The sequence below is a fragment of the Melanotaenia boesemani genome, chromosome 16, assembly GCF_017639745.1.
Source record: "Melanotaenia boesemani isolate fMelBoe1 chromosome 16, fMelBoe1.pri, whole genome shotgun sequence".
NCBI classification, from domain to species: Eukaryota; Metazoa; Chordata; class Actinopteri; order Atheriniformes; family Melanotaeniidae; genus Melanotaenia; species Melanotaenia boesemani.
In genome coordinates, this window is record NC_055697.1 from 13,871,607 (window position 1) to 13,894,825 (window position 23,219).

The 23,219-nt window shown below is 37.8% G+C and overlaps 2 protein-coding genes across 2 annotated transcripts in view; one reads left to right on the forward strand and one right to left on the reverse strand.

Annotated features, from left to right (window-relative positions):
• Positions 1–3,839, forward strand: part of LOC121655555 (collagen alpha-1(XIX) chain) — a 116,697-nt gene extending 112,858 nt beyond the window's left edge. Inside the window, exon 52 of the mRNA XM_042010300.1 lies at positions 317–3,839. Coding sequence (XP_041866234.1) covers positions 317–417 — 101 coding nt within the window. The 3' untranslated portion in view covers positions 418–3,839. The remainder of the gene's footprint in view (positions 1–316) is intronic.
• Positions 3,840–5,207: 1,368 nt separating this feature from the next.
• On the reverse strand, positions 5,208–19,820 carry col9a1b (collagen, type IX, alpha 1b). The gene is made up of 32 exons (XM_042010432.1): positions 19,746–19,820; positions 19,378–19,440; positions 19,255–19,290; positions 19,092–19,154; positions 18,039–18,092; positions 17,663–17,698; positions 17,481–17,504; positions 17,316–17,369; positions 16,468–16,521; positions 15,939–15,971; positions 15,725–15,781; positions 15,583–15,636; positions 13,270–13,323; positions 13,109–13,162; positions 12,886–12,939; positions 12,744–12,797; positions 12,605–12,658; positions 12,465–12,518; positions 12,294–12,347; positions 11,695–11,739; positions 11,549–11,602; positions 11,406–11,459; positions 11,249–11,302; positions 10,337–10,408; positions 10,108–10,143; positions 9,954–9,998; positions 9,829–9,861; positions 9,586–9,732; positions 7,964–8,018; positions 6,906–7,094; positions 6,719–6,796; positions 5,208–6,038 (listed from the first exon to the last, which is right to left on the reverse strand). The coding sequence occupies exons 1-32, from the start codon at positions 19,818–19,820 to the stop codon at positions 5,842–5,844; spliced, it is 2,040 nt and encodes a 679-aa protein (XP_041866366.1). The 3' UTR covers positions 5,208–5,841.
• Between the last annotated feature and the right edge of the window lie 3,399 nt (positions 19,821–23,219).

Consider the following 23,219-nt stretch of genomic DNA (forward strand, 5'->3'; position numbering starts at 1 on the left):
CTGCTGTGGGAGGCAGCTGTTGTCAGGAAGTTCTGTTACCATCAGGGTGTGTAAAGGTTTCAGAGCAAAATGTTGCATCATAGCAAGATAATCAATGTTTTTCATTGCACCCCTCAATGCTTTTAATGTTGCTGCTGATCAGCCTCATAAAAGCTGTGCATGAAGCTTGTACAGCTAATCTGTATAATGAGTTCTTGTGTTTGTGTGATGGAACCTGTGCCAAACCATAAAGAAGTCATTAATGAGAAGCTTGTCTGGCTACGATGAAGAGATGCAATGCAATAGAGTAATTAATAACACCTATCTCTTCCCCAAGGTCCACCTGGAACTGCTTCTCAGGGACCTCCTGGCTCTCCAGGACCCAGTGGACCTCCTGGGACGTGCAACCCCACTGATTGTCTTCTTCCTTCCTCGTGAGCCCAGCAGATTACAACATAGGCTGGTCTAAGGACAGCCGTCCAGCACTGAGCTCCATGCGGCTACTGACCAGGAGAAGGCCTCACCTCACTGCATCTGACAGCTTCTGCAGTTCTGCTTTAACAGACAGACTCACAAGTGAAACCTTTTGTTCACTTCCCGATAAGATTTGGATGCCGTTGGGGTTTTGCTTTTTCCGAGATCGCTGTTGTGTTTTGTTTTGAACGCAGCCGAAAACCTTTCGCAATGCTGTACTTTGAAGCTGTTTCTTGTTTTCACAACCCCTACTGTGATGTAATGCATTCCTTGTCGACTCTCAACATGTCTTTTAAGACTTTGTTTCGCCAGGTTCAGCCCTGTCTGAAAACACAATCTTAATTATTTGTTTGCCTCTCTAGTGGGCATGTCTATGCACTCCTCTGTTCTCATTCAGATAAGCCATTGTGCTGGCAGAAGGTACGTCTCTTGTTTCTTCGTGTGTTTGTGAGAGAAAGACAGAAGGAGAGGGAGATTAGCCGAGTGAAATTTCTTATTTTTTGTGTAGGTGTGAGAAAATAAATCATTTATTAAACTTCTTATGCAACCAAAGTGCAGCCAATGTGTCTGATGGAGAAATAATTTATTTGGAGTGTGCTTCTCAGTAAAGATACTTATTGTAAATGTAGCATGGATAGTAGGTAATTATTATTACTGGTAAGTGGATAAATACATGTCAAGCTTTTTTCTCTTTTTTTGTGTGTGACTAATGGCACGGGTTTGCATTACCTGCGATAATCAGGAGCCTGCTGTCAAATTGTTGCTAAAGAGGTCTTCCCATTTTCTGTATATCTATGCCGAGCTCTCATCACTGACATTTGCCAAAGCTTCTATAATTTAAAAACCTACAAACAACCCACTGGTACTGTTTGAAGCTATTTGTGGACGACACCCACATCAAGAGCAGATTTGTTTTCCACATGAAAAGATTGTACTTTAAATGTTAATGTTCAGTGAATGTAAGGCGATCCCTCACTTTCCTTTACTGTTTAACCTGTAGATAATTGATCGTGTGTGTCTATGTGTGTGCGTGTGGTATATTTAATTTTTTCTTGTGCAATGGGGCTTGTTAAGGGACCTGATGATTTATCTTAATAAGCAAGCTGTTGTAATGAAAGATTAAGGTTCTCACTTACAATCGAACATTTCTCATGTCAGATGATTTCTATATAAATTGTTTACATAGTTACATGTATGATGATTCCTTTGGTTTATATGTATATTTTTATTTTCAGCAATCCAAGGGAAATCGGACTACCACACTAAAGCTATACATTTTTTTATTTTGGGAAAATGTTATACTCATGAATGTACTTGAACTTTCTGGTTTTAACTGTATCATAATCTACATCCTGATTTTTTTTTACACACTGACCAACACTGTGTGTTACTATGGATTTTTTTGGGGTGGGGGGGGCTTTTAGACAGGATGCTTGACTTATTTATTTTCTATAAATCTTTTATAAGTCAATTTAATGTTCTTGATTGATTTGTGAAAGTTTTGAGTTGATTTTACCCCAACAGGCCACAAACTCGTGAGTAAAATACGTTGACTGTTTCCAAAACAAATTCACAAAAGAGAAACAAAAGTTTTCCAACATTTAAAATTTGGATTTCAATAAATTCCCAATTTGGAAATATTTAGATTTCTAATATTTTCATTTACACTACCGTTCAAAAGTTTGGGGTCACTTTGCCATGGGATTCAATGGGGAATTGATCCCAAACTTTTGAACGGTAGTGTAGAAAAATATACTTTCCAATCATAGTAATCAGAGGGTATGTTACATTAGAAAGACAGGAAAAATAATAATAATAATAATAATTGGACTTAGTTAATGTATAGAACTCTTATCAAGATTTCCTTTTCAGGTCTGTTTAATGAGGGTTTGACTCAAAGGCTTTAATTTGACTTTTTAGTCCTGCTGTGATGAGTGTTTAAATGGTTCTGTGGGTTTATCTGAAATGTTGTGACATTAAGAACTCTTTTTTTTATCTATTTCATCATTTTAAGATCTGTTAGACACTTTTTTTTCTTTGTTTTTCATGTTCCACATCATATGCATCTCTTATACAATGAATTATAGCTCACATATAAATCAGAAAATGCAGAACTTTTTGTTTTTCATCTCTGCTAAACCTTATCAGTGTGAGTGTGTCTAATTTGGAAACTGAATGCACGTCACTGACTTCATTTGTGAGTTGAAGGAGCCCCCTGCTGGAAATTTGTTTTCTCATTGCTTTGAAAGTATATAAAGAAAACAACATTTCTTTGGTTTATTGGCCAGATAAAATGCTCTCCATTCAACTTCTACAACCCTTTCAACTGCAATTTTTTTGATATTCAGCTTCATGGGTTCCTATCAGAGACAATTATGCTGATCTTGATGAGATTCAAATGAGACAGTGCCAGCAGACTAATGTGATCTTAACTTTTTCTGGTGTGCTGCTGAGAGCTGCTTCCCCTGAATATTGAATTTAGCTTGAATTAATATTAATATGCACCAGTTTGCTATACTTCCATTTAACCAACAGTGTCATAAGTAAAGAGGACACCAATGTCACAGCTCACTTCACTTGGAATTTGGAGCTATTTAACATTGCACCAAGTTAAAGTTAATTTATTTAAAGTGAAAAATGTCCAATGAAGGCAAATTAGGAGTTGTTGCAACAACTGAAAATGCGTCTTAGGACAGGCCAATCAGATAACCCAGAATTAAACTAAAGCTTTATTTTCATCCATCCATATATTTTGTTATTACTTGTGTTTCTCAATAATGTAAGTTGATCTTGTTGCCACATGTAATCTAATCTTGTAAGTAAGCTTGTAATGAGGGGGAATATGAATCAGCCTCTCAGCACGGCACCTCGGATTAAAAATGTCTGCCTGCTGCTCTCAGTGAAGCCGCTCTTTGCTTCCGTATAAGCTCATATCGTGCTGAGTGACTTTAATGTTTGTTTATCAAAGTCTTTGTTTGGTTGGATATCTACCTCAGTCTTGGCTTACTGCATGTCTACGTGATTAGAAATAAATTAAAGAAAGTCTAAACAACTGTTGCCTTGAAAAAATGAAAAACCTCTCTTGTTCAAGAACGCCTTTATTGCAGTTTTGTTGGTGTTAGTGTGGCCTAATTCAGCTCACAGACTGAGAAAGCATAAACAGGGGCATTAATGTTCCTTTTGTGGAGACGATTCTGTGCATCTGTGGTTACCAGGAATCAGAGGTTGTATTTTACTCTTTTCTTTGCAGAATCTTTTATTTACAGATGCCATCTGCCTTTCTGTGTGCAATAAATGTTATTCAGTGCATTATCTCTTGTGTTCAGTTTCAATTTCTGTGCTAACACAGCAAAGTTCTTTTACAATAAATCTTATTCAACTAATGACTGTGACTGTCTGTTCAGTTTGTGTTAATACTCTTAAGAACCTGTTAACACTGGTGGCCATGAAGTGCAAAACACAAAAAACCACATGATAAATAAGATTGGCTCTGTGAGATGTGTTTTCTCTTAATGTTCTTTTTCTTCATGCCCTCAGGGCCACTCTTGTTATCATGGCCATGATCTTCCAACACTCAGGCAGACCTGCACAGAAAACAGGCATAATTCTGCATTAACAAGATGTAGAATTGCCTCAGCTGGGTTTATTTGAGATGGCTTCTCCTGTTGTTGCTCGGGTCTAGACCTTTTAATCTTTCCACCCCATGGAGATGACTGAAATGTAATAAAAGATGGACTATGATGAGTTGACATTTTAAATCATGGATGCTGCATCCTGTGGGCAAAAGCCGACGGGGACCTTCCATTTTGCTATCAGCACACGGCCAGAAAGCTTGTATTATGTGATGGTTGTAAAATGGACATCTGTTAAAGCATCATTAGAGCGAAAAGATACATACACTGCTTTTGATGCAGCACAGACTGCCATCTAGACCATTTCTTTTTCAGGGATGGAGCAGATTTTTCTACAAAACATTTGCAAACCACATTTGGCACAAATTACAACAGCATGGCTCAGTAGGAAAAGAGTTTGGGTGCTAAACTGATCTCTTTGCAGTCCACATTCTGTATGTATATTAAAAATATATGCCACATCATTAAATTAAACTGTTGCTTGCATAAAGTTATTAATGAACATACATTTCAACATTCAACATGCTATCTGCAGGATTTAAGTTAGTTTTAATCTACATTTGGTATTTACTGATACTAGGTACGATGAATGAATGTTGTGATGTTCAGCTGTGAGGTTTTTATGTTTCAAAGCAGCACCAGTGACAAATATTCTCACAATATTCATTTAGTAGCTGCTTTGGTGCTTTTGATAATATCAAATTGTCACTGAGAAAAGTTTCTAATACTCAAAAGAAAATCTTACCCAGAAATCACCACCTGCCGAAAAAGATGTGATTAAAATCTGCAGCATAGCTGTGAGACTCCTGAGAACTAGTATGAATAGCTCATTTTTGGTGCAGGCTTTTAGAGAAACAATTGAGAACTTGATTATTGTATTTTCAAATACTCAACACAAATTTTGACTTTATCCTCACAGATGGTAATAAATCTAACACTTTATGTGTTATTATAATTTATTTGATACATTAATAGGGTTTTTTTCTTTTCCCTAAAATATATATCTCTATATGCACAGCTACACTCTTTGTTGACATTCGGTACAATGAGGCAAAATCTCACATCAGGTGGTTTTGTAGGAAATATAATTAACCACATTTCAAACATTTTTTTTTACAGATTTACAACATTCACTGAAGTCAGTGTGACTTGGTGACACCTTCATCCTCTCTCCTTTTTATTTGGAAGTGTAGGGCTGACAAAGCAACCTGGCATGGAAATGGAAATTAAATAAATTAGGTTTCAGCAGGTTTATCCTTGTTACATTATCACCTGGAGAACGTAAAACTAAAACAGGATCTTTAAACCTACAGAATCCTGACCCTGATTTGCTTTGAATGCTATTTTGAGCTCTTCTGTGAAAAAAAAAGTTGCGTTTTTATTCATAAAACAATGAAAATGGAGAACATGAAAGGAAAATTCAAGCAGATGTACAAAGAGCGTGGAATAAACAAACATCTCTGATCATTTCAAATTTTGGAAATGTGAGCACAGTCCTGAATACATCAAAACATCTCTCAGAAAGGAAAACACATGAGAGTGAGCTTTGCAGCACATGAAAAGCGGTGTTTTGCTCCTTTTTACGACTCAAAGATGCTGGCTCCCCCTGATGGAGATGTTGACACAAAACATGCTTGAAGAGGTTAATGAATCAAAGACACCCTGCCAACTGCAGCCCCCAGGAAGAAAGTGTGACAAATGTTGTGTGCTCAGGGGAGATTATCCAGCAGTCTTTCTGTCTCTGCCAAAGTGTCTCTTAGTTCCCTGCAGGTCCCTTCACATCCAGAGACTGCTGGGCAGCCCCTGCTGGGAGGTTGCAAGCTGATGGGTCACAGTAACCATTTGGACCAGCTGCACCAGGAGGTCCAGGCACGCCGGGCTGTCCAGGAACGCCAGGGGGTCCTCTTTGCCCATCCCGACCATCTTGACCGTACCCAGGCTTTCCTGGTTCCCCTGTGAGCATAAAATCCGCTTTAGTAACAATGTGGATTTAAAAGTGCAGGTTCACATTTTTTCATGAGACCCCTGCTTGAGCTGATAACCATGCATCAGCTTATACAGCTAACTTCTAGTTTAAATACTCTAAACTTCCACTTTATGACATTTTACTAGGGAAAATACTATTATTTCTAACCCATTGTATTAATTTAACTGCTCATTTTAAGATTAATAATATTTTACATAATAGATTATATAAATAGAAATATAATATATTAATCCAGTAGTAGTACAATATTAAACCAGTAGTGTTTAGACTTCTAAACATTTTTTTTTATTGGAGATGTCTATAGTCTTGGCACTAAATGGTGTTTTCTTTCTTTCTGTTTCTTTATATTCAGTTGTTTGAGCTGACCAGAAATTCTTATATTTTGTCATATTTTTCTTTTTTTTAAAACTCTTCTTTGTGTTTACTTATACTGTTGAATGTTCAAATTGGCTTTAGCTTATTAAATTTTATACTAAACAAGGATATTGTGGATGTTATTCTGGATCAAACATCTCTAGGTCCATTAGAGACAGCAAGAATCATTACAGGGACTGTTTTATTGTACATATGAGAGATGAACATTATCTTAATACAGATTTTTAAACTCTCCTTTCAGATAAATGAGCAGAAACAAAACTGTACTTACCAGGAAGTCCTGGGGGTCCTGGCTGACCTTTAGGTCCTCGCATAGTGGGTCCTCTTCCCCCTCTGTCGCCCATTTCACCTGTAACAGGTTTTATGTTTTAAAGCTATAACAAGATGCTGTTATGCTATTTAATGTGCCTTGCTCCCACATCACCGCATAAAGCAAATGCTGGCAATATATTCAGTACCTTTGGGTCCTTTCAACCCCATCTGTCCTTGTGGCCCTTTGAGTCCTGGAAGACCTCTTGCTCCGGCCTGCCCAGGGAAGCCATTGTCTCCTGGAGGTCCAGGAGGCCCGGGAGGTCCTGGCCTACCAGGTAAACCAGCAACGCCAGACTCTGGCCTTCTTAAACTAGCAGCTAACTGAGCCAGCTGTTCTGTTGAAGCACATCAGAAAGAAGGATAAATGTTGTCTAAGCAGCTAGCTGGTTAAGGGACATTTCAAGACGTAACACTTCATTACATGCATCAGAAGGCTTGTTCCTACAAGCCCACAGCTAAACTCAAAGCAGAAATGATACAACAGCACAAGTTCAGGATAAAGCTCATGAACACTGAGGTGAAACTGTGGCCACGATATCCCTCAAGCTTCTTCGGATGTTCAGCCTTTTTCTATACAAGCTTCCATACACTGAGCCGAAAGGAAATAATGTGATCTATTTTGAGCAATCAGTGACAAAAAATGTATTAGTGTTGTGCCAAGGATCTAATATTAATCTCCTGTGTCTCCTTCCTGGGTGGTTTTTCTCCCCTTCAATTAAGATTCCAGTTTTCTGGCTCTGGATTGAAATCCATGCAGTAGCTGCTTGACTTCTCTTTTTCTTAAAGATTCCCTTTCTGGGCAGACTCTTTGCTTGGAGCAGCAAAGTGCAGGTCTGCTGGAGGTGAAATGAATTTTTCAGCACATCGGATATAAAAAAGTCATGAGAGTAGGAGATGAGTTCTGAAGATGTAAGAGCACAAGAATGAAGCGAACAGATGTTGTGACTTTAGTGAAACATTTCTAAGGCTCGAAGAAGGAATCTTTCATCCATCACACAAACAAAGGCTGAAGCTTATTTCATGTTTTGGATATGAGACCCTCCCTTTTATAACTTCAGTGTATTCTGCAACCACCCAGATCAATGAGACAATGCAGGGGCGGTTCTTTGTGTGGTTGTGTAATGAGGCACTCTGGGAAACATTAAAGCTATGAAATGAGGCACAGGGGAGTGATAAATGGGGTCAAAAGCTTCTCTTTTCTTACCTTGCATGACTCGCATGCAAACCTGTTTGATGTGCTGATCACTTGGCTCTTTACCCTATAAGAAAAACAGATCATTTAACAGATTTCATAACAGTGTCTAAACAATTTATGCACAGACTCCTTAATACTGTTGCCTTTAGCTTTAATTCAAAGATCAATTGAACAGAGAGCATTTTAATGCTGTGAGGCTTACTGAAGATGTTTAATAAACATAAAGTTGCACTATGGTAAAGCTAAAATTGAGGTCTACTTTTTCATCTTTTGGAAAGTTGAAATTCCAAGCGACACAAGGATTTTTCTATTCCAGTAAAAGAGCCATTTGCCCATCTTTCAGTTTATTGGTCTCTTTTCCAGGAGTGAAGGAAAGTCAGGTGATTGCAGATACATTTTATTACAAAGTGAAGCTTTTACTGGCTGCAAAACTACAAATGTGTTATTTTCAGAGCATTTGTAGTTTGGTGATTTTTTTTTAAATCAAATTAGGTATCTGTTTATGTTTAGATTTTATGTGAGAGCCACGCCATGTGATATCAACCACCATCAATCTCAAAGTTTTGATTTAGTCCTTTTTATATGTAGTTGAAAATTAATCTAAAATTTGGAGATTTCTCAAAAGTTTTGAGTGAAGGAATTAGTTTAACTAGAAAAGATGGGCCAGATTTGTCATTTACAAAGAATAATTGTTCAGATTTAGGGATTTTAAGACTCTTTAAACGTATTGAAGCCAACTGTAAGCAAAAAAAAAAAAAAAAAATGAAAAAGAAAAAATGATAAAAGCTGCAAATGTGAAGTACAGAAATGTTTTCTAAAAGGAAATCACTTCTTGAAAAATATTAGATATTCAGCCATCATGTTTTACTTTTACTTTAGAGCCTGCTTTGTGTTTTGTGTGGGTAAAAAGTGATTTAATCAGGCAAAAATATAATAATATTTTAGGGAAATACAAAAATAATTGAATGACTTCCAATGAGTAGAATTTTTATAGTCATATAAAACACATAATCTTATTTCAAGTGCTGAGATATGTTTATCAAATACAGAATTCCACCTTCTAGTATTAATATTGTACAACAAACAAACAAACAAACAAACAAAGTAATTTAATATTAAGTCAAGTGTTGTGTTAGAAAATATGGAAAGAAAATATATAGTTTGGGTCTGACTACAGGTAAATAGGGTATTTTTTTTAATCAAATGAAAAGTTAATTAGTGGAAAACTGCTTTGTTAATCCTAACGGGAACATAATAAATTAAAACGAACCAGCCAAACATATCACAGTTAATTTCACCAAATGGTTACTGACACAAGACCTTTGCTTGTTGGAATTGTTAATGTAATTGTTGAATATGCATATGGTGGTATCTAAGTTGTTCAGAAAAATGAACAATATTAATCAACAGTTGTGTTTGAATGTTTTAATTTCATTAGTCCAATGAAATTTTATGGAATCGAAATATCCCAAAATTTAGAAACTACACAGTGCATAAAGAAACTATGTTTGTATCTTTGGAGTCTCATCCTATGATGTACATATCATGTCATAAATTTTTCCCCACAAGGAAAATAACTGTAGTCTAACATTTGAGCTTTTTCAGCCACTTATTTTACATCTTGGACCTACCGCAGGACCCTGGGACCCTCTCACTCCACGTGGACCCCTGTTCCCTTGCATGCCACGTGGTCCAGGTGTGCCAAGAGGACCCTCAATACCAGGCTGACCTCGATTTCCCTCTGGACCTCTTTTGCCAGGCTCACCAGGGTTTCCGGTCTGTACAGAAAAACAAGCATAAGAATTAAATTAAAATCAAAAATAAAAACAGCAACACTATCTCAACTGCTTCACAAAACAGGATTCTTGACGCACCTCTCCTTTTGGTCCAGGCTCTCCTGGGTCACCCTATTGCACCATAACACAGAAGATGAAACCACTGATTTAAAATTACACTAAACAGTCACACAGCTGCAGTCAGTGTTAGTGTAACAACTTACAACATCCCCTTTCTCTCCAGAATTTCCTTCATCACCCTGTGCTCCCTATAAAAACAAAGTCTGTCAATAATGTATGCAAAGAAACCCACTTTTTATCTAAGTGCAGTGAGTTGTTGTTAAAAGAGAGTTGATATTTAGAAATAATATTACATACTTGGTCTCCTTTGGGTCCAGCTTCTCCACGCTCTCCCTGTAATTTATAAGACAAAAGTGTTAACCAGACCAGTAAAGGGCATCTGGTGGCCCTCAGAATTCAGTGGCACAGACTGTTTTATTTGTCTACACTAGAGGGAGCTGATCCGCTGTTTTGAATTAAGTATTACTCTAAGACAATATCCCTAAATCTGAAAAGGTCTTTGAAAGGAAATGTAGTGGTTTCTTACTCTCTCTCCTTTCGCTCCTGGCAGGCCAGGAGGACCTGGGAGACCAGGAAGACCGGGATCACCTTTTGGTCCCTATAAAACGTAAGCAGACACATTTAATGGGTAAAGGCACATGAGGAGGGTTGAAATATGAAGAGGAATTGATGATGAGGATGGGAGAAAAACTAATGTACACAGAAAAAAAGGCTTAGCAGCTGTTAAATCTTCATATAAAAAAAACAGTGCTTATGTTTTGTTTCAGAATTTTGTGCATACTTGAGCTGAGCTTGTGCTGAGTTTTTTTTAATGAAAAAGAAGCTTATCGTTGCTTCTTATTCTCACAGGCATGTTTGTATGTGCCATTCTGCCTTTGATCACTGACCAACTGTCTGAGGAATGCCAGGGGAACAGAGAGTTCATTCAGCCCGCTGCTTAGTCTCCCCTTACTGTGAAAATAGACCTCATGTGAGATCCAGCCTCAGCCTATTCTCTGAGAAATTCCACTGAAACAACAGCCAAGACTTAGGACTCTGAGGGTTTCCCTCTTTTACTTTCTTTCATTTAAAGTATCAGAAATACATTAGATGATTATTGTTTCCTTATGAATGAATTTGCTTACTCTTTTTATTACTGTTGGATGGCCTCAAACTTCCAGGGTGTTAACATGAAGACATGAATAAAACTAAACATATAATCAAGAATTAAATGTCCATCTATTTTCTGTACTGATTAATTCAATTCAGGGGTCGTGGGAAAGCTGGAGCCTATCCCAACAATTAGCAGGCAAGAGGTTGCCAGTCCATCACAGGGCCAACACAGAGAGACAAACAGCCACTCACACTTACACCAACTCAGAGGTAGAATTCTTTAGACCTAACAGAATTAAGTGTTTAAAATATAAGCTGAATTTAAGCTCATGTGTTTATAACTCACCCTTGCACCTGGCTTGCCAGCTGGTCCCACTGGGCCTTGTTCTCCCAAATCTCCCTGCACAAAGAAGAGGGAAAATTATAAGAAAGTCAAGAGAATTACACTGTAAGATATAAACAAAACAGAGATGATAAAAATTCAACCAATAAAAAGCACTCACAGGCTCACCGATGGGTCCCACAGGTCCCACTTCTCCCTGTTCTCCGCGCTCCCCCTGTGGTGTGAATGTAAAATGACTCAGTGACAAAAACAAGGTGGCACAAACCCTGACTGGTGTCATTACATGTTTCTGTTCACACTTACAGGTTTTCCAGTAGATCCCAGTGTTCCTGGTAAGCCTCCCTGACCAGAATCTCCCTGAGGAGCAACAATCAAATTGGCTTTCAGATTTTCACAGTTCAGTTTAAGAAAATGGTGGAAAACATTTATTAGCTGATCACGTAAACAACCTTAGGGCCACCTAAGCCTTTTGGTCCAGACGTACCAGGCAAACCCTGAAAATATAAAGCAAGTCTTTAAAAACCAAAACATTTTCTTCCAAAAGACAAGAAATAGGGGAAAAAGCACCTCACTTAAAAAACAAACCAAAAAACACATCTCACAGTAGTATATAGTGTTTGATATGAATTAGATTATATCTTCTACATCTACAAAATCTGTCATGAGGCTGCGTCTGTCAGTCATGTTTACCGTCTGATTCTCATTCATGCATTTCATCCGGTAAATCACAGATCAAAAGACCAGCAGCACTTTGATCTAATGCTTCACCCATGTCTTGCAGCACTGACTTCTGTATGTGCACTTTATAATATCTTAACATGATGGAATTCCATAGTTATTTGCTCAGAATGTGAACTGATTACGTTAGGTTAAAATTTATCTTTATTATATATGTTATTAAATGTTTGTTACTGCAGTTAAAGTGTGGAAATGAGTATTGCATTGCATCATGCATGACCTATGATACTTTAAACTGCATTAAGAGCTTACTCAGGTTAATTCCCATCAGAGTCAGCCATGTCAGTTTTGGGTGAAGGGTCATACTCACAGGAAGCCCCTGAAGTCCAACCTCTCCAGGAACTCCTGGCTTCCCAATGTTTCCCTGCAGGGACACAGGCAGTAAAAAAAATTAGCTACCTCAGTTTCTAAAAGTAAAACAGTCAAGCTTAATCTTTTTTTTCTCATAAAAGTGAAATATTGGTGGTAATATGATTTCTACCTTGGCTCCTGGCATACCAGGAATGCCCTCACGACCGTCCACACCTGGTAAGCCCTTAAAACAAAGTGGAGAGGCGAAAGTAAAATACATTGTTTGCTCTTGTGGGGGATTGTTTTTGTCACCACTGATCAGACACTCACAGGCTCTCCCTTGGGACCTGGAAGGCCTGTGATCCCTCTTGGTCCTTGAATGCCCTGAAGGACAAATAATACAGTGATCAGCATCATTTCATACTTCTGAAGTTGTTTACATCCATAATAATAAGTTATATCCACTAACCGTTTCACCTTTAGGCCCAGGCTCCCCCATCACACCTCTCTGGCCTTGGTCTCCCTGAAAAAACACATTGAAACATGTCCTGTATGACTTATAAACGTCATATTAGCTGCAAAATTGTGTTTGCCCTGAGGGACAAACTTACAGTGGCCCCAGCAACTCCCTGGGGACCTGGATCTCCATCAGGACCTCGAGCTCCCTGCCAGAGAACAATATTGGTAGTTTTTCTATCTCAACAAGACATATTAAAAACATTTAATCATTAGTAAAAGTATTAACTTTGTAATTAGTAGTAGTCAAGGAAGTTTGTAGTAGTAGTAATCAAGGAAGATGGTTCTGAAAAACTCAACAGTCTTAAAATCACTCACCATTTCTCCCTTGGTGCCCATCATACCTGTGGCTCCACGAATTCCCTGAGGTCCCTGAAAGAACAGACCCAACAGGCGCATTAGTGAGCAGAAAATAAACCTGATACAATTTAGAACAAAGTGACTTGAAAGCATCCAACATAATAACCACAGTCTCTTACTGTTGGTCCTTGGGCTCCAACCTCTCCTGGACCTCCCTGGTCTCCCTCTTCACCCTGAGTGAACAAAAAGAAATGAATTTAAACAGCTTCACATTACAAAGAGGAAACACTAAGCAGCAAATTGAACAAAGAGTGATAACAACTGGCATCCCATCAGTGCCGCTTTTCAGCAAAAATAATTAAATGAATTCTGTTCCTGACTGTTGTGTGTTACTCAGTAAATGAGGAAGCTGCTCTGAAAAGTGCTTAATATCCACTTTTTATGGATTACAAAGAAAGGGGATGAACACTGAAGTCCAGATAATTTAAGCTCTAAATAACCTGTTGGTGCTAGACCTCCTGTAAGTGGGACATGACAAATAAAAATGTATTTTACTCAGTCTTCTTTTCAAGTATTTACACGTTACAGACCATTGGAAAGCTAAGATTATTGAGATTTGAATGATGCATACCATTCCAGGCTACAGATATAAGTGTGTATTCAGCAGTTGCAGACCAGTTGCAGTTACCCTTTAGTAGTCATGGACTCAGACCTGAGGTTTAGCAGTCTTGAAGTCAGCGTATTACACTTAAAGAATACATCAAGGATTAAAGGACTGATGTCTTAGCAGGATTTAGAAAAACTTGTCCATGCATTTATCTTTAGTAGACTGGACTGCTGTAATGCTGTCCTCACAGGGCTCCTTAAAAATTCAATCAGTCCGTTATAGTTAGTCCAGAATGCTGCTGGCTTTCTGCCTGTCAAAGAATTTGTTTTTAAATCCTGCTGATAGTTTACAAAATACTGAATCATTTAGGGCCGAAATACATTCAAGATCTTCTGGTTTGTTATGAACAAACCAGACCATCAGGTCATCAGGGTCAAATCTCAAATCTACTTTCTGATTCCTGTGTCAACATGATGAGGCAGCGTTCAGTTTTTATGCTCCTAACATGTGGAACAAACCACCAGTAAAATGCAGGTCTGCTGAATAAGCTGTTGTAAATCAGGGTTAAAAACTTTTCTATTTGCCTATTTTTATCAAAACAGCTGTTAATTCCTCACACTGGAACTTTTACTTCTTGCATTTTATCTATTTAAGTTTAGCTTTTTGTCTTTAAGGGTTTTTTTTTTTTTTTTTGGTTCTTTTCAAGGTTTGTTTAATGATTTTTCTGCCATACTGTACTCCAGTAGCAGAAGATACTGCCACATAAACGGCCCTCTTACACAGGCAAAGGTCCAGTAAAATAATTCATGCACAACCAATCTTTTATCCATAAAACCAATTTTAGGTGAAAATGGAAGTATTTTGAGAATAATTATAGCTTAACCATAAAATTACAATTTACAAATAACGTGTATGCAGCCTCTTTGATAAACCAGAAAAGGCAAATCCATTAAGATCTGCTCATTTTCTGCTTTTAAACGACAAGTTTCTGGCTAATGACACATGTAAGAAGGGAGAAAAGTGACTTTTGACCTGATGAAGAACCACATTATATCATATAATTTTTGTATCATGAAGTGTGCAAGCAATCTCTCATTTATATAAAAAATAATATATAGGAAGAAGCAAAAAATAAATGCAATAAAATACATTAGATGTTTACCTCATAAAGATGATGATCATAATGCAGAGTTACTATGTCAGGTATAATAACATATTTAGAAAGTGCAATCCTCTGTTGGTACTGGGTCTTGAATGTTATTTCAGTTCACTGCATGTTTTTGTTGGTAACAAAGCTTCATTATGCAATATGAACTTATTCTATATTTGGATATTTTTCAGAGTTATGAAATAGTAAGAAGCTCTAAGCTAAAGAGAACACCATGCCAAGGATGACAGTGAATCATATTCTGGCATGGCGTGATAAGAGAAATGGGACCAGACTCATTTCCATTTATATAGTGCATGGACACATTACAAGGAGAGAATAGTTGTGTTTAAACATCATTTCAAATAAACAATCCTCTGTGCATTAAAGGAGTCAGAGGAATTTACACACAGGCTTGTATCACTTCTTACTGAATACAGCAGCATGAATGAAATGTGTCTAAAATGTGTCAGGACCCCTTTAATAATTAAGGTCATGCTTACTTTGTCCTAATGTGGGACACTGGTATGTGTGTGTGTGTGTGTGTGTGTGTGTGAGAGAGAGAGAGAGAGAGAGAGAGAGAGAGAGCTGCAGATGCAAACTGGTGTTATCAAGTAAGTCTTTATGCAGTTTTGGATGTTTGATTTATTATATTGATGTATGACATCTTTAAGTCATATGATATAACCTAAAATACCACAAATAATTATTCTTTTTATTTAAATAAACATATTTTACCTTGTGCCCTTGTTTCCCAGGTTCTCCTGCTTCACCTTTCACCCCTTTGTGGCCCTGGAAACATTTGGAACATTTAGTAAACATAGTATATTTGTGTATAGAGTGATTTTTTTAAGATGAAACCAAACTGTCTTTTTCTCACCTTCATACCAGGAAGGCCAGGATGCCCAGGAGTACCAGGTGGACAAGAGTTCGGACACTAAACAACAAACTGAGAGTCAGCAAGTCTTCTTGTCTTATGCAATAAAATAAAATAAAATAAAATAAAATAAAATAAAATAAAATAAAATAAAATAAAATAAAATAAAATAAAATATATATATTTTATATTAAATTTTAGAAAAATAATTTTTTACCAGGTCAGCACTGCCAAGCATTCCAGCTGCACCCTAAAATTAAGGAAAAAATGCAGATTAATACTTTAACGTTGCAAGTTGTTAGCATAATTAGTGGCATCACCACCACCAGAAACCATCTTTTTACTCAGATCACAGGCTATGTCTATGCATCAGACACAGGTGACCTACACAGAAACACATTAAAACATGTTAAAAACTGCAAACATTGTAAGACAGAGATGTAAAAGTTAGAAAAGACCATGGTCCTCTTCTACACTAACCGTTGTGTTACAGAGTAACCCATTTGATCCTAAATTTGATCCTAATGTGCACCTGTAGTTACACTATTGCACTGACAAAATCTCTCCACATTTAAACAGACAAAAAGACACCTGCCAAAGTAGTAGGCGTCTCAAGGACCACACACAGGTGTGTCACCTATACACACACACACACACACCAGCCTTGTAATCAGCCTGATGCTGCTTCCCTTGTAATAGAAGGATGTTTGCAAGTCTTGTAAAAAGGTGAAATTTTTGTCACTTACTCTGGGTCCTGTTGGTCCACGGGGTCCCTGCGGCCCTCTCACACCCATGGCCCCCTGTGGAAAGAGATATAAATGTGTCAACATTCCTTATAGGAATTCATCAGATGTGCAGCATCCATATGAAATCTCACATTACTTGCTTACAATGTGATTTACTGTATACATTAAGATCATCGTTATTTTAGACCATTTGAAAACTATTTTAGATTTTTACACTACCACAACAAACACATCACAGTCTGTTGCTACTCGCACTGAACTCTTCAACAATTAGATAATAGAATATTTATCATTTAGGCTTTACACATGATCTTCAGTATTGTGACATTTAAATAAATGTACAAATTGACTATTATTTACACTCAAGTTTAAATGTGTTTAAAAAATACTTGATATGAAAAACTGACTTAAAAATACCTTTGATGTAATTTATCTAGTGGACAACAGTAAATGTAATATTTTGTGTTGATAGCCTTTAATAACTTTTCATATGTCGGTAGAATGAGAAAAAACACACTAAATTAATTGACAGTATGAAAGATGTTAAACCTTAGCCTGGTGAAACATAGTGCTTCACCAGAAAATCAGAATGTAGATCAGGTAATAAGATTGTGTTAATGTGCTGATATGTATGTACATAAATAGGTTTTGACATGGATCATGTTTATTTCTATTAATCAACCCTATACCATATAGTGCTACACAGTGCAGCAATGATTGTTCTGTCACTGGCCAGAGTTGACCCAAAGCCGCCTCACGCTTGTGGCTACACATGCTGCTGTGTGAATTCTAGGTTGTAGACCTAACAAAAAAAATCTATTTTCTTCCTTCTTTCTGTTTCTACTTACAGGAAGTCCAACTTTTCCCACTTCACCAGGAAGTCCTCCAGGCCCTGGTGGTCCCTGTTTATAGACACATTTCAAGTATTTCGATATTATTAACATGAATAATGTCCAAATAACGGCATCGTTAAGAATCTATTATAACTAATGTAACATATAGGAATTACTTACTGGAGGTCCATCTGGCCCAACACCCTAATGAGGCATATGCATAATGTGAGAAATATAAAATGCAGTGTACACAAGAAAAGACAAAAAAGGTTAACATCTAATCAGCTTGTGGATTATTTATATATGCTCATGGAAAATCTGATTTTTGGAGTGGAAGGTTTCAAGAAGAAATTATTACTCACAGCTGTTCCACGAGGCCCAGAATTTCCAGGTTCACCCTAAACAACAGAAATTAACATATCAGATGCACAAACAGGCAGTGAGCCACATAAAGAAATTCTGAGTTCAGGTAAAACTGAGGTGTGCAAGTTTGCAGACGGTCCAAATTAACATTCCTCCAACAATTCACATGACTGAGCTGGGCACACTTTACCCAGCAAGTTTAGCCTAACGAGGACTGATGCTGGGGCTTCATCCCTCACAGGGATTTGAGCTTCAGGATTAAGTCTCATTTGTCATGAGGAATTGGTTTATGCACTGTGGTTTATAGACAGCAGCTTGGCACCATGTTGCTGGTAATCTCTGAAGCAGGAAAGCAAAGGCTCATTAGCCACTCACTTTCTGTCCAGGGGGACCGTCAGGCCCAAGATCCCCAATGGGGCCAGTCAAACCCTGCAGAGAATAAAGCATACAGCTAAGTTAAAAACATCATAACAAAACTTGATGCAAATTATCAAATACACAGTTGCATTATCTATTACAAAATGTAAGTAAAATATGCCTCTGCTTCTCCTTTGTGTCAATGTTTCTCAATCAAACTTTCAAGAAAGGATTCTTTACAGTGACAAACTTATTTTGTAGAAAACACCACAATGCAGCTTCCAGTTCTACAGCTGCATCGAAAACAAAGCAGGAAGTGTTTCTGAACATGCCTCTATGTCCACATGTCTGTGTTCAGCTTAACAGGCACACAGAAAAAGGTCAACATCGAGTCAGAGGGCAAAACTCTCAGACTGCAAACCAAGCAGAGAGCAACATTCCTGTCTGGCTCATTTCAAACAAGAAGGCACTGAAGGGAATCATTCCACACAGGTTTGAGGATTCTCAACAGGAGACACTGACAGTGGCCACTGCCAACAAAGCTTCTATTGTTTCTAGAATCCTGATAGATGTATTGTCCAAACGGCCAGCTAATTACCCTGAATTAGTGAATTAGTTTTAAAATTTACTTATGCATAGAATATATCTTCTACCTAACATAATTGTTAGGTTGAAGTCAATTCTCCATACAGTTTATCTTGTCAGTCTATCATTAAAACAAGTAAAGTACTTTATGAATTGTGTTTTCTTAACCTGCCTTTAAACCCTGATAACAGTCAAAGTTAATTACACTCAGGCCCTGGTTGCTCTTTTACAAAGGAAATTTGAATTTGTTCATCCGGTTGAATAAATTCCTCACATTTTTAACTCATTTCCCCAAGATCCTCCACTACATCTGAAATGTCATTGGTCTCCCAACAAAGTCAGTATGTGCATGCAGGATGTATGTGGTGGGAGGATCCTACTTTGTGGTTCCACCCCCTGACAAGTTGTAAGATTGCAAGTTGACCTCATCATAACCAGCAATGCAGCAAACAACAATTACAAAAACACAAAACACAAGCTACTCACGTCATTTCCAGGAATTCCAGGTAATCCTGTAGAGCCGGGTTTACCTGCATCGCCATCAGGACCCTAAGATTAAAATTTTTCACATACAGAAGTAATTCACCCAAAAGAACTGCAATTAGAAGTACAATAAGATGTAATAGTTTTTATTAAATTTGAAAGTTACAGGAAGACCATCCTTGCCCTCTTCTCCCCTCTCCCCCTGTAACAAAAGAGACACAGTGCTATAAAGAGACCTAATTGTGAGCTATTTTTAAAGTATCTGACACAATATATGGAGAAGACTTACAGCTATGCCATCAATTCCTGGGACACCTGCAGGTCCAGGAGGGCCAGCAGGTCCTTCACTCCTCTGTATAAAATAAACATCCTTCTAATTTATGAAGAAACATTTCTTTTACATTTCTAGAAACAGCTGTGACAGTTTTGTTCTTTACATATATTGATGTGCAGATCAAAGAAAAAAAAGGAGCAGGTGCACCACCATATTGCATATTGCTACAAGACAAGACTACACTAAAAGTGTCACATCAGATGAAGTATTTCATCAAAAACAATTCACCACAGCTGCAGGTGTGAAGAATACTCACCTGCACCTCGGTCACATCAATCTAAAGTCACAAATAAGGACACAGAGAGAAACATTGTAAGTCTTACCTGAGAGGAGCAAATAAGGATAAGCTGCAGGAGCACCACCAGAAATGACCATTTAACTCCTGGGGCCCCAGCCATAATCTCCCCGTGAACAGGAAAGGTAAAGACTGCAGTCCTTTCTCTGGGATTTGTTGGGTTCACTGAGCCCCCAGCAAAACAGCCCAACTGAGCCCACTGCAGTTATCTACACTGTCCGAGGTCCCATAGCTACGAGGGGGCTCATGTATATTCATACCAACACTGGTCACAGAAATGGATTGGAGGGTTAGTTGGGAGTACCATGGGGAGGGGCCACATTGCAGACACCACCAATAGGCAGCATCTGCGGGATATTTAACCTTTACTGATGATCAGTTGCACTTTAAACACAAACAGGAATGGCCAACGATAGACATGTTTCCTTTTATGCACATTTTGGATGAGTTTTACACAGTATGGACACTGTTGAAATATTTTTCACTCAATAAAAGACAACTCATGAAAATACTAAACACCTATTCTGTTATCTAAAATCTGTTACAAGTTATGAAGCTATATTCTTACCAAAGTCCTGGCTGGGAGGCCGTAACAAGCTTCTGTCCGAGCTCGAGTCACATCACAGTGAATCAGCATTGATTGGACTTCAAACTGAATGAATAATAAAAAAACAAAATAAAATAAATAAATAAAAGATATTAAGTGTATGCAGGCCATTGTCACAATCCTTGAATTTTTGTTTTTCGTTTTTGTTTTCTTTCTTTGTCATCAAAGCCTGAACAAATTGCATATTTTGTCGGAAAAGTCTGTGTAGATAGAATAAAACTATTATGAATCACCATGTTAAAATTAAATATATTTGAGAAATCTCCAGAGTTGTCAAACTTTTTTCCCCCATCTTAATGAAAAACGGGTAGTCTAAATGTGAAAAGGATGTTCAGACAGGGTCTTCACCAAACGTTTTAGGAAAGTGCATGGTACATGGCCGATTGATGACAAAACACAAATGGAGCTTATCTTACTTGACCAATAAGTAAATAGCCCAGCATATTATTTTATTTCTTCCCATTCATCCATCCATGAAGCTTTCCTGTTCAATGTCCCAGAGGGGCTAGTCTATTTTAGGTCACCAATCAGTAAAAAAAAAAAGGTTTTTCAATCAACTGATTATCTCCAATCAGTTACAAAAAGATGAAACCTGAACCTGAAATCAATACATAAATTTAGTGATGGAAAAATTTTGTCTGTCATGGAAAAAATGTAAATATCAAACAATTTCTGCTACGTATGAGAATATACAGTAGACATACCGGAGTTGCAACCACTGGGTTGTCCTTGAGCTTTCCTATCACCGTGAAGCCTTCCAGACTGACTTTTTGTCGAGGTGGAATATTCTGGGAACCAATCAACGCACAGTCCACCAAAAGGACCACAGAATGTTTTCTGACCTCCAGTAACAGTCTGTGCCACTGTTCATTAAAAAGTAAACCCAGAGAGCTGAAAACAACAGTGTGTCGCCCGGTGTTTTGTGCTGCAAAAGTAAACTCCAAAAACTTTGACCTTCCATTGAGTGTGATGGCCAGCTGCTCATTTCCATTAACATCGTGCATTTGCCAGATATTCCAGGTTTTAGATAAGGTGCTGCCACTCATGCGCAGCACGGCCACAAACGCAAACTCCTCTGGCAGACCAAGAGGATAAGCTGATCTGAAAAAAAGAAGAAAAAGAGATTAATCATATCCTATAAATCATATCATGCTGCATCCTTTAAAGTTTTTTTACATCAGGAATATGGTGGCACTGATAAGGCCAGGGCTTGATGTTCAGGACCACGGACAGGGTAAATGGTGTTACAGGAGTTTAACCACTAGGTGTCAATGTCAACTCATACATTGTCATACACTGCGGCTTACCTTGTGTTTATTCTGAAATTGAAAGCCGGCCCTATTTGATAAGCAACATCCTGAAGAGATGGTCCAGCAACCTTTTTAACAGTGCCCCTTCTTGCCAGCTCGGCGATGTGGAACTGGGACATAATATAAAATCCTGAGGATGCATGCACAGACGACTGGTTAGACAGAATATTATCTTAGAAGTCCTGCAAAATGATCCCTCAGAGGTCTAAAATGACTGTTCTGCATTAAGAAGTACCTACAACTCATGATTTTATTTATTTATTTGTTTATTTATTTTTGCTGATAAAATATACAGGTCTCTTTAGAAGTAATGCAATACAACATTCCTTGCAATATCAATACAGTATTTGTTTTAGGCTGTATATTCACATTCCATTTTCAAAATTACTTAATTTTTTTGGTTCTCCAGTAATAAACCAACAGAGGCTTTTTGCTGTTTATTTCTTTTGTACTCAACCTGGGAAATGACCACCTCCATTGCTGGTCTGAGGGCATACTGACTCCTCTTCCACATGAATGCCAGCTTGAGATGAAAATATCACAGCTGCATGATGGGAAAAAGCAAGCAGCAAGTTAGTAGTCAAAGTGTGTGTGTGTGTGTGTGTGTGTGTGTGTGTGTGTGTGTGTGTGTGTGTGTGTGTGTGTGTGTGTGTGTGTGTGTGTAAGTGTGTGAGGTGTGGGGAGGGGAGGGAATAAAAGCTCAGTGTTTGGAAAGCTGCACCACAGCCTTGAATAAATATTAGGCTATCTCTGACTGTTTGGGGTGTCCTCTTTGACACCTAAACTCAAGATTTGCCTGATTTTACACATCTGGACAGGAAGTTAAAAGGTCTTTATCAAGGTTGAACGTGGGGTCCTCCCCCATTCTTTTTCCCTGGTGCCAATGTGGGTGCCAGTAATGTGTTGAAATTCCAGTGCTGCTCAACCTTACGATTCAAGACCGATGGTGTAAAATGTTAACCACTTTTAGCTTTGTCGGAGAGTTTTCCTATAAGTGCAATTTTAAATCTATGTACATGTAACCAGCTTATGTCATTCAGGCTGCTTTGTTATCTCTATTAGAAGATATGGGATAGGCCTATGCGTAATGAAATATAGATAAGAACAGCACAGAGGGATGGCAAACAGAAAACAAAGTAATACAAACATGCAGTCATTTAATATATATTGATATTAATTTCCAACATGTCTCCAGTCATTTTGACTTGCAGCATAAAACAACTAACAGAGAACCATAAAACTCATTGTGCATAAGGAAAATCATAACACAGTTATTCAACATGTCAAAACAAGCAGAAGTCCTCACTGTGGTCCAGCACAGAGAAACTGTTTCAACAAAGAGAAACAACAGTTGCAACAAAACCTCACTAGTAGGGATGTGATTACTCAAGTATGTTGGGGCTGACAGATACCACAAAGTGAACAAGACACAGGCATAAAACAATGTGCTGCTGAATTCAGTTACTTCATTGCTCTGGTGTTTCTGAATTAAATATCTTGTTTTGTTCTCCTTTGTCACTGTTATCTAAGTAATTGTGCCATGCACAGAAGATTACTCACTCTGAGAATGAAGTCCAGTGCAAAG

Excerpts from the sequence above, each read along its gene's own strand:
- col9a1b (XM_042010432.1), bottom strand. The coding sequence starts at position 19,820 with ATGGCTGGGGCCCCAGGAGTTAAATGGTCATTTCTGGTGGTGCTCCTG. Across the intron at positions 12,659-12,743 it reads CTGGGCCTAAAGGTGAAACG|GGCATTCAAGGACCAAGAGG; the intron begins GTTAGTGGATAT and ends TTTGTCCTTCAG. Across the intron at positions 11,740-12,293 it reads TTGGACTTCAGGGGCTTCCT|GGTTTGCCTGGTACGTCTGG; the intron begins GTGAGTATGACC and ends TTATATTTTCAG.